At 33.6% G+C, this 16042-nt stretch overlaps 2 protein-coding genes across 9 annotated transcripts; one reads left to right on the top strand and one right to left on the bottom strand.

The window, feature by feature from the left end:
- Positions 1 to 357: 357 nt before the first annotated feature.
- LOC126662165 (uncharacterized) lies at positions 358 to 1404 on the bottom strand. The gene has a single exon (XM_056104104.1). The coding sequence runs from the start codon at positions 1402 to 1404 to the stop codon at positions 358 to 360; it is 1047 nt and encodes a 348-aa protein (XP_055960079.1).
- A 6534-nt stretch (positions 1405 to 7938) lies between these two features.
- On the top strand, positions 7939 to 15702 carry LOC126660906 (sterol 3-beta-glucosyltransferase UGT80B1). Of its 8 annotated transcripts, XM_050354618.2 has the most exons (15): positions 7939 to 8059; positions 8154 to 8225; positions 8470 to 8563; positions 8712 to 8854; positions 8984 to 9054; positions 10903 to 10984; positions 11176 to 11277; positions 11424 to 11479; positions 11878 to 11912; positions 12398 to 12611; positions 13028 to 13243; positions 13950 to 14009; positions 14103 to 14142; positions 14604 to 14825; positions 15415 to 15702. In XM_050354618.2, exons 1-15 carry the CDS (start codon positions 7991 to 7993, stop codon positions 15481 to 15483), a joined length of 1545 nt encoding a protein of 514 aa, XP_050210575.1. In that variant the 5' UTR covers positions 7939 to 7990; the 3' UTR covers positions 15484 to 15702. The 8 variants fall into 8 exon arrangements, 7 of the variants coding, with proteins under 7 accessions (XP_050210575.1, XP_050210576.1, XP_050210580.1 ...); XR_007635463.2 differs by lacking the exon at positions 15415 to 15702 and having other exon boundaries at positions 13937 to 14009; positions 14103 to 14211; positions 14604 to 14731; XM_050354619.2 differs by lacking the exon at positions 14103 to 14142 and having other exon boundaries at positions 13937 to 14009.
- Positions 15703 to 16042: the final 340 nt, after the last annotated feature.

The raw sequence follows: 16042 nt of genomic DNA, 5'->3' as shown, positions 1-16042 counted from the left end.
GATTGTATGTTATTAATGTTTTGTTGGTTTATTCTAAAGTTGTAGTGACAAGTGATAACACATTTAGAAGAAAAACATAGAGTAGTTCATATATATTCTGCTTAATTTAATTGATTGCTTCATTGAAGTATGTAAAATAATAAAAATAATAATAGTAGAAGACCATATACTCATGAATTTGCAAACAACGTACAAATGATAATTAAAAGATTCAAATTTCAACTTATTACAATTCCAACAATTCTAAAATACATTTCAAAATCATCGAATCAATGGCAAATATTGCACTGGTGTTGTAGATCAGTAGGATGTCGGATTTATCATAGGTGGAGTTTGGCTGGACAGAGGAACTCCACCTTAAGGCAATTCTCCAAAACTTATATGTCTAAATGATGGCGGTGGTGGTGAATTTATGATAGGTGGAGTTTGTCCGGATGGAGGAGGTTCTCCACCTTTTGGCTTCTCATCAAAGTAAATGTGTCGAAATGCTGGCGGCGGCGGTGAGTTTATAATTGGTGGAGCTTGCCCGGATGGAGGAGGTTCTCCACCTTTAGGCTTCTCGCCAAAATAAATGTGTCGAAATGATGGTGGCGGCGGTGAATTTATGATAGGTGGAGCTTGCCCGGATGGAGGGGGTTCTCCACCTTTAGGCTTCTCGCCGAAATAAATATGTCGAAATGCTGGTGGCGGCGGTGAATTTATAATAGGTGGAGTTTGCCCGGATGGAGGAGGTTCTCCACCTTTAGGCTTCTCGCCAAAATGAATGTGTCGAAATGATGGTGGCGGCGGTGAATTTATAATAGGTGGAGCTTGCCCGGATGGAGGAGGTTCTCCACCTTTAGGCTTCTCGCCAAAATGAATGTGTCGAAATGATGGTGGCGGCGGTGAATTTATAATAGGTGGAGTTTGCCCGGATGGAGGAGGTTCTCCACCTTTAGGCTTCTCGCCAAAATGAATGTGTCGAAATGATGGTGGCGGCGGTGAATTTATAATAGGTGGAGCTTGTCCGGATGGAGGAGGTTCTCCACCTTTAGGCTTCTCGCCAAAATGAATGTGTCGAAATGATGGTGGCGGCGGCGAATTTATAATAGGTGGAGCTTGCCCGGATGGAGGAGGTTCTCCACCTTTAGGCTTCTCGCCAAAATGAATGTGTCGAAATGATGGTGGCGGCGGTGAATTTATAATAGGTGGAGTTTGCCCGGATGGAGGAGGTTCTCCACCTTTTGGCTTCTCGCCAAAATAGATGTGTCGAAATGATGGTGGTGGCGGAGAATTTATAATAGGTGGAGTTTGTCCCGATGGAGGAGGTTCGCTACCTTTAGGCTTCTCCCCAAAGTTTAACCTAGCATCTACAAGACAACATGCCAAAGCAAACACCAAAGCTACACCCAAACAGTTTGCCATTTTTTTTTAATTTTGATTCTGATTTCTAAGCAAAACTGCTTAGTGTATGAATACATGTTTCATGGCTTCCTATTTATACACAAGTCGACCAGCATTTTCAGTAAATGATTTGTGAATTTAATTTTTTAACGTTAGAATTTTGTTGTTCTCCATGCAAAAATAGGAATGTAATTTTATTTCTATTTAGATCCATTAATTCAACGTATACCAACATTAATTTGTCTCATTACTCAGATATTATGAGTCTGTGACAGCTTTCATAACATTTATATTTAAAAGGCTTATCCCCTTAAAAACCCCTCACCTTTTACCCCCAATTCGTTTGCACCCTCACCTTGCAAAACCACCAAATATACCCAAATTACGACCTTTCACTTTCAATTGCACCCTCAAGCATTAAATTGATCTCTTTTCACTTGAAAAATTAGGTTTATTTTTATTTTAAATAAAATATTAAGTCCTATTTTAAAATATATGCTAAAATTTAAAGTATTGATTTGAACATTTTTCAAGTGAAAAGATGTCAATTTAATGTTTGAGGGTGCAATTGACAGTGAAAGGTCGTAATTTGGGTATATTTGGTGGTTTTACAACGTGAGGGTGCAAACGAATTGGGGATAAAAGGTGGGGGTATTTTAAAGGGATAAGCCTATTTAAAAAGAATCAAAATTTACTTTGTAATTAGATATGCATTTACTTATATTCATGTGGATACCATTTATAGAATATTTTTTCACATTTATTTTTGATCTGCATGAATCATTTTAAGTTGTTACATAATAGCCGCGTACCATTCTTCTGAAATTGGCATCAAAAATTTTATAAAGAAATCAATCTTAATGGATTATATTTTGTTGGATTCTTCATTCTTTCATTAAATTTTAAAATTGATGATAAAATAAATTCAACCTTAATGACAAAAAAACTTCTCAACTTTTGAAATATTTTTCAATTATTCTAATTATATTATTGAATAGTATTGTTTTATTCTTTACTTGTCATTCCATTTGGTACCGGACATTAAAAAATAGAATAAAAAAAATTGGATAGTTGGTTTTTGAATTTCTGTATTTTTTTATGGTAACTAAATTTTAAAAGAGTTAATTTCATATAAAATCGCCACCTTTACATGTTTTTTTATTTTAATCACGTCCTTTAAAAAGTGTCAAATAAAATCACCACTTTTTATTTTTTTTCAAATCTATCACGAATGTGAAAATTCGATTTATCTTTATTGACTCGACAACCGGAATCAACAAGAAAATAGTAAGATGAATGTATTTTGTGTGTTAATAGGGCATTAGTTAGATTAAAACATTTATTTGGGAGAAAAAAGACATCAAATTTTACTCATCGATGATAAATTTGCAAAAAAATGAAAGGTGGTGATTTTATTTGACACTTTTTAAAGTACGTGATTAAAATGAAAAAACATGTAAAAATGGTGATTTTATATGGAATTAATCCATTTTAAAATATAACTATAGACACTTATTTTTTAAATAGGTAAAAAGTGATAAGGGACTGAACGTTCAATGATGATTTCTAGAGAAAATCGTCCTGGTGACAAACTATCGATTTGAATCCAAACAAGTTTAATCAGTGCATACCTAAGAATTTGAAGGGTTGAAATGTAATTAGTCGTGAATAACCTATAAAATCCAAAGAGATTGTTAAGTCTAGTGAACTAATTGTAATATTTTAGAAGTTTATGGGTCAATTTGCAAATTTGATGGACTGAAATTAACCATAACCAAATTCATAGGACCTTAGAAAACTTTTTAAGCACTTTCGTGCACTAAATATAACTTTTAAACACATTTTGCTTAACCTTAATAAAATAATTCTAATTTAATTAGATTAAAAGTGGTTTTTCCTAATCTAAAAACACTTCATACACTTCATTTTTTCTGGAACTCTATCTAATAAAAGCCTAACACAAACTGAATTCTAACTAACTCTAAATCTCCCTCATCTCTATAAATACTACCTTTAAACAATCTAGTCAGGGGTCGGGAAAAATTGGTCGAACCAGAGCACAAAAATCACACACCAAATTAGAAACCCTAACCCTAGAATTAGAGAGTTGGACGAACCCCTCACTCAAACACCCACACACAAACCGCACTCGATTCCAGTTCTAAAACAAGCTGAGACGCTTTAATCAATTAAGTACGAAGCTATTATGCGCGATTCGAAGCTAGATTCCACATCCACTTTGCAATAATCGAGCCAAGAACTTATAACTGTACTTCTGAGGACCATTAATTGTCTGTATCACTTTTCATCATATTTGTCAATTTCATGATTTACATTGCATATTTAGATTGATTTTGATTGTGTTACTATAACTGCTGTGTTAATGCTCTTTTCCAAACTGCCATAAAATTGGGTTAAGAAGCATGTTTTAGGTCCGTCCTAATATTTTTATTCCATTAAATTTGAATCTATTGAATTCTTACACTTAGGGAGCATGTTAGAATCAACTGTCTCTTTTTCTGAGTTCTTGGTGTGCTTGATGCCTTGTTATCAAAATTGTTTGAAAACCGTAGTTTAGGGTGTGTGAATGCCTGTTTAATTGCCGTAAGATAGTTCCAGAATATTTGTATTGTTTTCTTCTTCGCTTGATGTTTTTTTGAGCATGTTTGCGTTGAAAACAGATGAGAGAACGAGAAAAAACGATGAACTACTGCTTCTGCCTGAACTGGCACCGACGTCACTACAACCAGCGCCTCCGCTGGTGAGGACTGGCGCCGCCGCCATCAAAAACTAGCGCCGCTGGCACTGCAACCGGCCCCAAGTTCATGTCCTTCCTTGCTTCCTAGAATTATTTCCAGATCTTCCCAGACTCAACTTGATCTTGTTTTTAGGTTTTCAAGCTAATTTGAGCTAGGAATCCGGCCATGTTTGAGCCCAGGTTTAGAGTTTTTTATGTACTTTAATATTAATTTTGTAATGGGCCAGTCCTAATGTAATTTGGGCTCGAAACCCAAAAGTGTAATCCATTATGTAAATCGTGGCCATAAGCCTACAACCAGCGAACCTAACGACTTCCAGACCGGATTTCGGGTCCACGCAAACTCGGAATCGAACTCAGTTTAAACCCGTGGAACCGTATCGACGAGTCGAACAACTTATGCGTTCTCAAGAACCAATTGTAATCACACTGATAGTCGAAACGTGGCGAGTGCCAGGCGCTCAAGTCAACGAGGTTTAAAAGTGTTTCTTACCTTGTATGGTTATCAATTGCGTAATGCGTATGTTGACAATGTTTACTGCTGTCCAAAAGCATGAAAATTTAATATAAACAAGGTAAAAAACTAACCACGTTAAATTGGCAAATCAAATCCAACAACTCACCTATACATCTTAAGATTGCATGTAAAATGTAATTAGAGGTTGTATAGGATTTTAAAAAATGACCTAATAAAATCAATCAAACATATACATCATGTTTTAGGTTTTATGCATGTAATATAACCAGACTAGCCAATACTTGTTATACTTTAGAAACCGCCAAGTTTAGATGTATGTTTAGGAGTGATTGCTACTTGACCAGTTCAGATCGAGTCATATGCGCGTCAAACATGTTTACTGTTTTCATAAGTGCTTTTTTTTTTTCAATACGATATCCTATAAACTGCAATTGAAATGTCGAGATGATAAAAATGCATCCAGTAGATAAAAATAAGAAGTTAATAAAGCTAAACGCATGAGTCATGATAGGTCCACGAACCTGGTCTTTGGTCGGGAACGGTAATCTATCCATAGACGAGTAAGGTTATCGAGTTGATGTAAGAGACATTTCATAACTGAGTTAGGTGACGACTCCATATTATTTCAAAACATGTCCAGGATAAAGTCTTGCCATAAGTCTAAGTGAACGGAAACTCCAAAACCCCTGCTTTCGCTCATAGTAACAAAATGATTTACTAAACTTTCTAATGTGTGTGAATTGGGAGATTTTTAGTTGATTTTTGGCCAAAATTCTTTTATCATTCAGGATCGTAAATGGTTTTATGGATTGTAGGCATTAATTTTGTGATTTTGATTTTTTTAAACCATGATTTTCCTCCACCATAAATAAGGGTCATCAAATAAAATTTTGTGGTGTCGCCCACATTTATTAAAAAAAAATACCTAATATTTTTTATATATATATGATCAACCATAAGTCAACTCGATAATTTTTTTTCAGTGATAAAAAATCATTTTTAAAATAAAATGATATTTTAGTAACCATTTTATTATATAAGACGATGTATAAAAATACTCGCTGACTTTTTTAATGAATATGAATTATATAATAAAAAGTCACAAGTAGTGGCAAAGAACATTCAAAACGAAAGGCAACATAGTATAATATTCAGATTTTTAATAAAAAGTACTCCCTCCGTCCCAATAGAGTTGTCCACTTTGCCTTTATCACACAGTTTAAGAAAAGCAATTATTGTTTATGGGTTTTGTAAAATTCTCCTTACTTTTCTTGTCATATCCCTATTTAATATAGGGTCCACTTGCAATTTAATTTCAATTTACTCATTAGTGGATTTTAAATAGGGGTAATATAGAAACATTGAGTGTAAAAGTTAGTTACTTTTTGAAAGTGGACAAGTATTTTGGGACAAAAAACTTTCTCAAAGTGGACAACTCTATTGGGACGGAGGGAGTATATAGAAACAACAATTAGAAAAACATTTGTGATTAGACATATAAACAATAAATGAGAGGTCCCAGGTTCGATCCTATTGATAATAAAATAATATATTTTTAATTCTTTTAAGTAGCTTATTGGTAATTTTTTCAAATTCTAAACGGATAGTAAAATAATAAATATTCTAAAAAAAATAATATTTTCTATAAAAAGCCTCTTAAATATGCAATAAACTCTAAAAGTTTAAATGAAGATGACGTTTAATAAAACTGAAAATTAAGTGCTGAAAATAACAATTGTTAATTTTTTTAAGTGCTAAATTAAATAAGTCTGTTTGATAACTGCAAGTCTGTAATTACCAAATATTATTGAAATTATTATAAAACCTTTCAAAATTAACTATTTTAAAAATAAATTACTAAATATAAATTGTATATTTTTTAATTTTTTAAAATATATATAAATGTTATTTAAAAAATATTACGAATATTACATATATTATAAATACAAATCATGAATTTTAGTTGCATATGTTGATAATTAGTATTTAAAGATTACCATGATGTTCCCTTTTAATTTGAAAATTAGTCCTTAAACAATAATTTTTAAAACTCCGAAAAACCGTTTAAATCTGATAATCAATGTTGTGTGTTACAAACGGAAGTCTAAATAATATTTAAGAGCAGAAATATTAAAAAAAGGCTTATCCCCTCAAAAACTACCGACCTTTACTTTTTTTTTTCAATAGCACCATGACCTTATAATTTCGTCAATTGCACCCTATTTCGTATCTTTACATTTCAATAGCACTCCAAAGCATCAAATTGAACTCTTTTTATTTGAATAAAGTTCAAAACAAATCATTCATACTTTTCAAAAGTTCTAAATATTATATAATGTTTTAAATTATAAATACAAACTATTTTTTTCATAAAAAAATTAATTAAATCAATCAAATCTGACACCGCCTCCTAGAGCATGCCGCCGCTCTCCGTCACCGCCCGCTTCCGAAGACAAGCTGCCCGTATTCCATGGAAGATGAGCAGCTCGTCTTCTATGGAAGACTGGCACGTCTGCTAGTCTTCCATGGAAGACGATGGTAGAAAATGGCGATGACGGAAAAAGGTGGTGGATCGGGAAAGTTGTCAAAAAAAAGTTGGGGAAGATATTTTTTTTTAAAAAAAAATTAATGGAGAAGAGGGTAATGTTTGAATGTATTTTAAGTTAAAAGATCTTTTTAAATTTAGCCAAAATGTATAAAATGATTCTTATATTTTTTGTTTTATAAAATTTAATCTTTATACTAATAAAATTATCTATTTTTTTTCAATTTAGGGTGCTACTGAAACGAAAAATACGAAATAGGATGCAATTGACGAAATTATAAGGTCGTGGTGCTATAAAAAAAGTAAAGGTCGGTATAAATTAATTTTAAAAATACAATTATTAATTAGATTCCGTGCAAGTACACTAGTTTATTTAAGGATTAATTCATTTTATGGTTTTTAAACTTTATGTTTTAGTTTATTTGCTCCCTGATCTCCCATTTAGTCTTATCTGGTCTCCGAACTTTACGTTTTTAGTTCATCTGGTTCCCGAACTACTATTTGGTCTTATCAAACTCTTGTACTTTGAATTTTTTGGTTTCTCGGGTTTCAAATGGATGAAAGTCCAGGAACTAGATAAATTAAAAAATATAAAATTGAAGGATCAAATAAGTTCAAATAAAGGTTTAAGAACCAAATAAAATATAAATATAAAGTTTAAGGGCCAGATAAAATCAAATAAAAGTTTAAGGACGTGATAGATAAAAACGTAAAATTGAGGGACCTTAAAATGGGTTAGTCCTTCATTTAAAACACTTGTATTTGCATTTTGAGTTGCTATGAGGTCTGCAAACAAAAAAAAGTGCAGAAAAGAATAGAAGGGGTGATGGAGAAAAGGAAAGCAGTAGCTTTGTTCATGGCTTTTGGAACCAAAGGAGATGTCTACCCAATTGCCGTAAGTCCTCAAAATCCTCTCTTTTTTGGACCCATTTGAAAATTTGGTGAGTTTTATTCAGGAAAATCATCATTAAAGATTATTCCTTTTTCAGGCCATTGCTGCAGCTTTTGCCTGTGACCAGAAACAATACCGTGTAGTTCTTATAACACATTCAGCTCATGAGGTTTGAATTACATTGATTCTTTAGAATTGATTCACCTGAAAACAATTGATCACTCATTAATTTGAATTGAGAGACTTTATTTAGTTTTAATTACAATTTTAGTTTGTTTCTTGCTGATTTGATTTGGAAAATGGAGCACCTAATATATATATATATATGTCATTGAAGAAAAAGAAAAAGGAAGCTAGTTTACATATTATTCAATGGAAATAGTGATGTTGTCACTTTCTGGCTGTTTTATTAGAGCTTAAGGTCTCACTTGGAGAGCGGACATGTTACGTATCTTCCTATCGAATCACCACCTGTTCTTTCTGTTTATGAGAATGATGATTCCGCAGGTTCAAATCAGTCACTCTTTTAACTCGCCCTATTTTCCTTCTAGCAAGTTATTTACACTTTTAAGGAAATAATACCGGCTTTCTTGCTAGTACGAGGAAGCTAACTACCCGAAAATCACATTGTCTAATAAGTAATTTTGTTTTATAGGATTTCATGAATTGGAATTTTTACATCAGAAAAGAATTATTACGACAGAGCATAGGCAAGAGTGCCATTCTGCAGTGGAAGGAATTTTTGGATCTAGCCCGAGCATGAAGGAGGATTTTATGGTCATTAACTTCTTTGCATTGGTATTGCTTGTTGAAAATTTTATTTTGTTCTTACTCTTTTGGTATTTTTCGAGTATGCCATATACACTCGTCTCTACAACTAGTAGCAATATCTGATTATGGAAAATGTTTCTTTGTATATTGCTCCAGGAAGGCTGGAGCCTTGCAGAACTTAATCGTGTTCGTTGTGTTGTTGCTGCTCCTTATGTTATTCCATACAGGTAATGATAGAGTTCACACGTACATAGCTGATGTCTCTATAACATAGGCTGTGAATGCTAGTCTATTTAACTATAGTACCTCAAGGAGGTTAGGACACATGATTTCTCTAGTTTATGGAAACCCATGCTTTTGCATATGCATTATGAAATATGAAAAGGGCATATATATAACGCATGTACTTAAGAATATTGAAATCTACTTGAATGTATAATTGATGTAAATGTTTTCTACTGGACATTTTATATATTTGTGGAGTACATTTAGATTTGTTTTCAGGATGCATTATGAAGTTAATGAAATGCAATGACGAGTGATGATAAAAAAACTGAATTAAGTTTTGAGTAAAGTTGTTATCTGAAACACATGGTTCTCCACTCTGCTATAGAGTTGGTAGTTTGGCAAGGACAAATGTGTCTAGACAGTTGATTAGATAATGGAAGATGAAACTCTTGAACTTCTTTGGAGGATGATGTTGATGAATAGTGCTAAGATGTTGTAGTACATGACTCAGAGTATGTGGTAAGAATAAGTTTCACATGTAATCTTTTACTGAAATTGTTTGTTCTGTTCTTCTAATCTTAGAAAACGACATCTCTAGAGGATAATTGAAAAGGTGGAATAGTGTTTTACAGGTACTAAAATCAAGAGAAAACTTATGTGGAAGAACTCGCGAGGATAGATCTTGCACTTTATGGCCGATAGAGGGGATAGGATTAACTTTAGGGTGGCTAAATACTCTTAGAAGATTAATGAGAATGTGGTGGAGGAGGTGGAGGGGAAACAATCACTAATATGAGGAATACGTTCATAATTTTACAAACTATTTCCTTGAATCTCTTCAATGAAGCCTTTAGTTGGAATAAAAAATGTATGCATTTTGATGGGGAGTGCATATGCTAGATGTAGATGAGGAAATATTCACAGCCTTAAATTTATTCCAGAAAAACCATGATGTTAGAAAAGCATATTTGCAAAATTGATATTTCCAAGTAGTCAATTGTTAGGGAATGTAATCCTACATTGATCATGAGTGAAAAAGTCATGGAAATATAAGGTAATTTTGTGTATTAACTAAAATGGCTAGGATATTTTAGTGAAGGGTTAGCCTATCAACTACTAATACCCAGATTCTGCTGTAGCATATCCGTGGATACCAATATGGTATCAGAACTTAACAAAACATAATAATGAAAAGATCTTGGATTCAACCAAAAGCTTAGTGTTTGTGCTAGTAAAAAAGACTAGATCCGTGTAAAGATCTCAGGTCACAGAGAAACACGGGAAGGTTGTTTGAGGATGGTTAGAGATGCTATCTGTATTTGGCAAATGAAAAAAATTGTCCAGCACAATGCACTTGGAGGAGTATCTTTGAAAATATAAAGTGACAACTGTCCAGTATAGTTGTTCATGAGAGAGTATGTTAAAGAATGTAATCCTATATTGATTTGGAGTGTCAAATATAACGAACATATAAGGCTTATGCTATTAAATCGAGATCAAGATAAAATGCAAGTCGATCAACTACTAAGATGCATATCGAGACAAAATGTGAGTCGGTTGACCGGTAAGGCCTAGATCTAATTGTAATATCTTTCACAGACCAAAGACGCGAAGATCAATCATTGTCTGTTTGATTGGCAGTATTTATCTGCTATTGGATTAGTCTTAGGTTAAATTGTTGTGGGAACACGCTCAAATGAGGACATTAATGTCTTATTATTTACCTGTATGGGAGACATCTGTTTGATTGCTTAATTATTTTTGTCCAGGAAGAAAAAATCTCATGCACTCATTTTTTGAAATGAAAATTTTTCTGTATGAAGTTTTCTTTGCGTCCTTCCTTACAGTGCACCTTCATCATTTGAGTGTCACTTCAGAAAAGAGTTTCCCGTTCTTTATGAATATCTGCAACAAGCATCCGCTGACAAGGTGTTCGAATCTTATTCAGTATAATCTTTCCTCTTACTTGTCCAACAAGGCTTTAAGAAACTGATGGGTTCCATAATTTTGTCAACAAACAATAAGTAATCAGCTTTTGATACTTTTGCTTGTTATAATCATATAGCTATCGAAATGCAAGCTTATTTATTAGGATATTCTTGACATTTTTGTGGGCGTAGGTTTGCTGGAAAGACGTGATTCACTGGATGTGGCCGCTTTTTGCTGAAAATTCAGGATTATGGAGAAGCGATGATTTAAATCTGAGTGCCTGCCCTCTTACTGTTGGTGCATTTTAATATTACAGTTCCTAGTTATATTTGCTACACTAGATATGTAGATGTTTCCTAGTTCATTTACAATCTGATAATTGGTTATTTTGTCTCATAATGGATTTCTAATATCATCATCAACTTTCCAATGTATGCAGGACCCAGTAACAGGTCTTCCCACTTGGCATAATTGGCCACCATCTCCACTACTCTTGTGAGTCATGCCTTTTGAATTGAAATAACAATAATTGATCTATCAAATGTGTGATGAGATAAGGGTATAAAGAAAATGGCTTTCTTCCATCAAGTCATCAACTCCCTTGGCCTCAAAATTCCATGTGAATGGCCCATGCATTTCATGAAAATAATAGACCAAAAGGGATTCATTCCACCATGCGGTTGGGATGGAAGTAAAATAAGAAGTTATGGTAACTGAACAAAAATCAGTACTGAGCGAATGTCCTTTAATGATGATTTTCCTGATAATTTTAGTTAGAAATGGTATAAACATTTTGTTATCTTTTCTTACTCTTTTATTTTTTCCTCATCTCTGCTATCCCAAAAAGAGTTAAAAACTTCACCAACTTCTAATTAACCAATTTTCTGTAACAGGTATGGGTTTAGCAAGGAAATTGTTGAATGTCCGGGTAACTTTAATTTCCGAGTTGTGCCCTTGTGCGTTGAACTCAATATACCCACTCCCTCTCCACTTTCCTCTTTGTTAGTTAAAAGACTAAAAAGTTAAAAACTGGTATTTATTTGCTGATCATGAGACTCTTAGTGCATGTGAAAATATTATTTAAGTTAAGGTAACCCAAACATAATAAATCTGTTTTAATTTCTCTGTATAAAAGAGGATTTGTGCTACAAGATATCTATTGCTTTCTGTTTCCAGTAGGTCTTGTTAGTTGTGTGAAGAACGAAAATCATTAATGCCTTCATTGATAACCCACACATCTTTGGGCCTGCGTCACAGAGACGCAGGATATCTCCTACGTTGCAGTCTATATATCTAGGATTTCAGCTTTTTACTTTTGTGAGCTTTTAATAATTTCACCAATGATATGATCAAAAGTAGGACTGTCTCTTATTTATTCATTTCAATCATCCTGCTATGCTGACACATTAACAGATTATTGGCCATCAAATGTTCGAGTTTGCGGGTTTTGGTTCCTCCCAACTGAATGGCAGTTTTCATGTAAAAAGTGTGGAGAAATTTCAGCACACTATTCTCCTGGGAGTACTAGAACAAAAGAAGAAATATGTGCCGCTCATGTAAAATTAGAATCTTTTTTGAAGTCATCAGTGCTGCCGCCTGTTTTCATAGGGCTAAGTTCTATCGGAAGGTAAGTTCCTTGCTTTGTTTGTATTCTTTTACAGCTTATCATCACTGATATTATTAGGTTATGTAGCACGGAAATGAAAACACTGAAAATGTCACTGAAACGAAAACAGAAACCACAGTTTTTACAAAAATAGGTTATAAAAACTAAAATTTGGAGTTTCAGAAATGTTTTCGAAAATAGAAATGAAAGCCGAAGCATAGGATTTGAGAAGTTTCCGGGCATTATAGATAATAATTTGAAGGGGAAAATAGTAGGGTGGAATCTTGACATTACACAACTTTGCCACCAGCCTAAGAGTAACTATTCTGAGTGTAGAATTTTATTTCTATAGCTGTTCAGGCTGTGGGGTTTTCATATTTTATTTTGATTGCCAATCTCTGTTTTCTCTTGAATTGTGCTTCTTTTTGATTTTGCAGTATGGGCTTTTTAAAGCACCCGCAAGCATTCCTTTGGGTTATTCAGACTGTAATGGAGATCACAGATTTCAAATTTATCCTTTTTACTTCCGGATATGAACCTTTAGATGATGCTGTCAAAGTGATTGCTACCAAAACTTCCTCTGCGGATCAAGGGCTGACGTACAATGAGGAGGGGATCTGTCTCTTTGATGGTCGCCTCTTCTGCTTTCCTGGGTGAGCATTTTCTTATTGGGTAACTTGATAGTAGAAGAGTCCCATTCCTTTAAAAGAAAATAATAAAAGCACCATAGGAAACTCTTGCAAATTTATTCAGATCCTAGGCCAATATGAGCTCATCAGTTTCACAAGAGCCCTGCAGCTTTTTGACAAAAGCTCGAGGAGCTGAGTAAAAAATTCGGCTTTAAAATAATCTCTAACTGGTCAGTTTATTCTTGACTTGTAGTAAGAACCAATAGATTTGGAAGATATATGGCCATTTCAATTTCCAACTGCATTACAAGGCTTGTAGCCTGTAATCTGGATTGCTATATTGCATAAAAAACGGAATCTCTGAAGCAAGAAACTGCTCAACAGCCTTTTTTTTACACGAATTGGTTATATATATATAAAATTTTGGAGTTTCATAGTTGTTTTTGGAAATGGAAATGAGATGTTGAAATGTAGGACTATATGAAGACATCAGTTTCCACTACAAAATAGAAATCCTCAGAGATCATAGAATCAACTAGAGTATCAGAATACCTCTTTTTGTATGAAATTACATTTCGATATATGCATATGAAAAGGTGTCTTGATTTTGACTCCACATGTGAAATCATATAACTGGAATGTTAAAATGAGAAGTTTAGGCTATCAGCTGCTAAATTTTGCGACAACTCTTCGTCTTTGTTAACTGACATCTTTTAGTTCTCCAAACCAGTATGATACCATACAGTTGGCTATTTCCAAGATGTCTGGCTGCAATACATCATGGGGGCAGGTTGGTGTTCTATTTTACTCGATCCTGACATGAGTACATTGTAAACATCTAACGTAGCTAAATATTTTGACTTCGCTTTTCTTTGATTAATAGTGGTTCCACTGCTGCAGCACTATATGCAGGAATCCCTCAGGTTTGTGGCAAAACTAGACTTCCCTCGACTGACACACCCCTTGATTGCATCCTTAATAACTAAATGCTGGTAGAGATGTGTATATTGAAAGCTTAAATGCAAATTAAAATTATGAACTATAGCATGTTTTACACTTTCGAAACAAATTTTGGAATCATCAACTTCATTTTTTTTTGCGACTTGGATCGTCAATTGAAAATCCTATATATTGGTTGTTACGTCGAACACCGGAACTAAAAAAAAAACAAGTTATGTATGGCGTCCTTATCGGCACCGATTAAGTGGATTTTCAATTGGTGATTCGAATTGCAAAAAAGGAAAATGAAAATTGATGTTTGAATTGCAAATATTAAAAACTCGCGTTGAAATTGCAAAAGTTTCGTGATTGTATTTGCATTTATTCTTATATTATTCATATAAATTATGGTTTTTAACTGTTATTTGTTACTATATGATGGCAGGTAGTATGTCCATTTATGCTGGACCAGTTCTATTGGGCTGAGAAGATGTATTGGCTGGGAGTTGCACCAAAACCTGTTAAAACAAACCATTTGGCTCCAGATAAATCTGACGCAATGAGCGTCAGGTTTGCTGCAAATGTTCTATCAAAGGCCATATATGATGCAATATCTCCTAAAGTTAAAGCACGAGCCTCAGAAATTGCTCAAAGAATCTCTCGCGAGGTAATGCCCGTTCTTGAAATCAATGTGTTGTTGGTTACTTATTCTCTATTAACACTTTTGAATGATGTTAAACTTGTGGAGTCCTATGATTCTGTGTTTCATTTCTGTTTCTGGAAACGTTTCTAAACCTCCGAAACTTCATATTTGTAAGTTCTGAGTAATCTAAGCAATAGGGATATTTTATACACCCAACTAGCCAAAACTATAAGTGGCATTCAATTGTTTACCATCGCACAAGCAGTTGCTGAACTTATCGTGAAACTCGTCTCAATGATCATTTTAGAGTGTTCAACTGGTAATAACCATAATGAGGTCCGCCTGTAGGAAAATAAAAGAACATCTTTGTATGGAAAAATTATTGCACGCAATCGTTGCCCCATGTCATTCGTACAACAGACTAATGTGCGTTAGCCATATGGAAAAATTAGCATGGGATAAACACTCTTTTGTATGTTCTCTTGCTCATTGCATTTGAAATCGGCTGTTATGAAGGGCCTCGATTTAATCCTGCTCTTTATTGTTTCTTATGTAATCATGAACGCAAAGTTGTCGAGCTCTGAAGTTAAATTTGTTTGTTCGGAACTTGCAGGATGGAGTCATGGAAGCTGTAAAGATACTTAAGCAGGAGATGGGCTGTTCTAGCGATTCTTCAGAGTAAGCTGTGGAAAGCTTGCATTTTTTTTATGAGTTACATTTTACAGTTGAAATTTCTATAGAGAAGTATTTTCGAAGTTTTCCAGGAAAATAATTGTTTTCCATTGTTTGGTTATATAATTAGATGCATTAAAAATTAAAAATGGACTTATTGTTAAAAGTATTGTTTTAAGTTCTTTTAATTTCCGAAACAATGAAAAATGAAAAATACAAATTAGAGGAATACTTTCTGTTAACTAACCTGAGATATCTGACTACATGTATTGATCTCTGCCATGGTGAACTCATGAACATATGATTGATAAAATAGGTCTTAACACCCTAATTAGCCTCATTCGTCAAATATGTAAAATTGGTAAATTATTGTTGAGCATTATCGAATTTGTGTTAAAAATGTGTCAATCTGTTTATGACACGAAATAAATAGGTTGTTACACATTGGCTCGCGAACCTGCCTAATTCGTTTACAGATTATGCTACTAATAATATGAAAACAAAAGGGTTACAAGTTTATAAAATATAAAATAAAATTATTAAATAAATTAGAGATAATTATAATAATA

This window comes from Mercurialis annua, linkage group LG8 (genome assembly GCF_937616625.2).
Source record: "Mercurialis annua linkage group LG8, ddMerAnnu1.2, whole genome shotgun sequence".
Lineage (NCBI taxonomy): Eukaryota > Viridiplantae > Streptophyta > Magnoliopsida > Malpighiales > Euphorbiaceae > Mercurialis > Mercurialis annua.
The sequence above is the reverse complement of the archived record's forward strand: the minus strand, read 5'-3'. Positions and strand labels throughout refer to the sequence as shown.

Coding starts and splice junctions, on each gene's coding strand:
- LOC126662165 (XM_056104104.1), bottom strand. CDS start 1,404: ATGGCAAACTGTTTGGGTGTAGCTTTGGTGTTTGCTTTGGCATGTTGT.
- LOC126660906 (XM_050354618.2), top strand. CDS start 7,991: ATGGAGAAAAGGAAAGCAGTAGCTTTGTTCATGGCTTTTGGAACCAAA. Junction 11,480..11,877: donor CCACCATCTCCACTACTCTT/GTGAGTCATGCC, acceptor TTTCTGTAACAG/GTATGGGTTTAGCAAGGAAA. Junction 13,244..13,949: donor CGCCTCTTCTGCTTTCCTGG/GTGAGCATTTTC, acceptor TCTCCAAACCAG/TATGATACCATACAGTTGGC.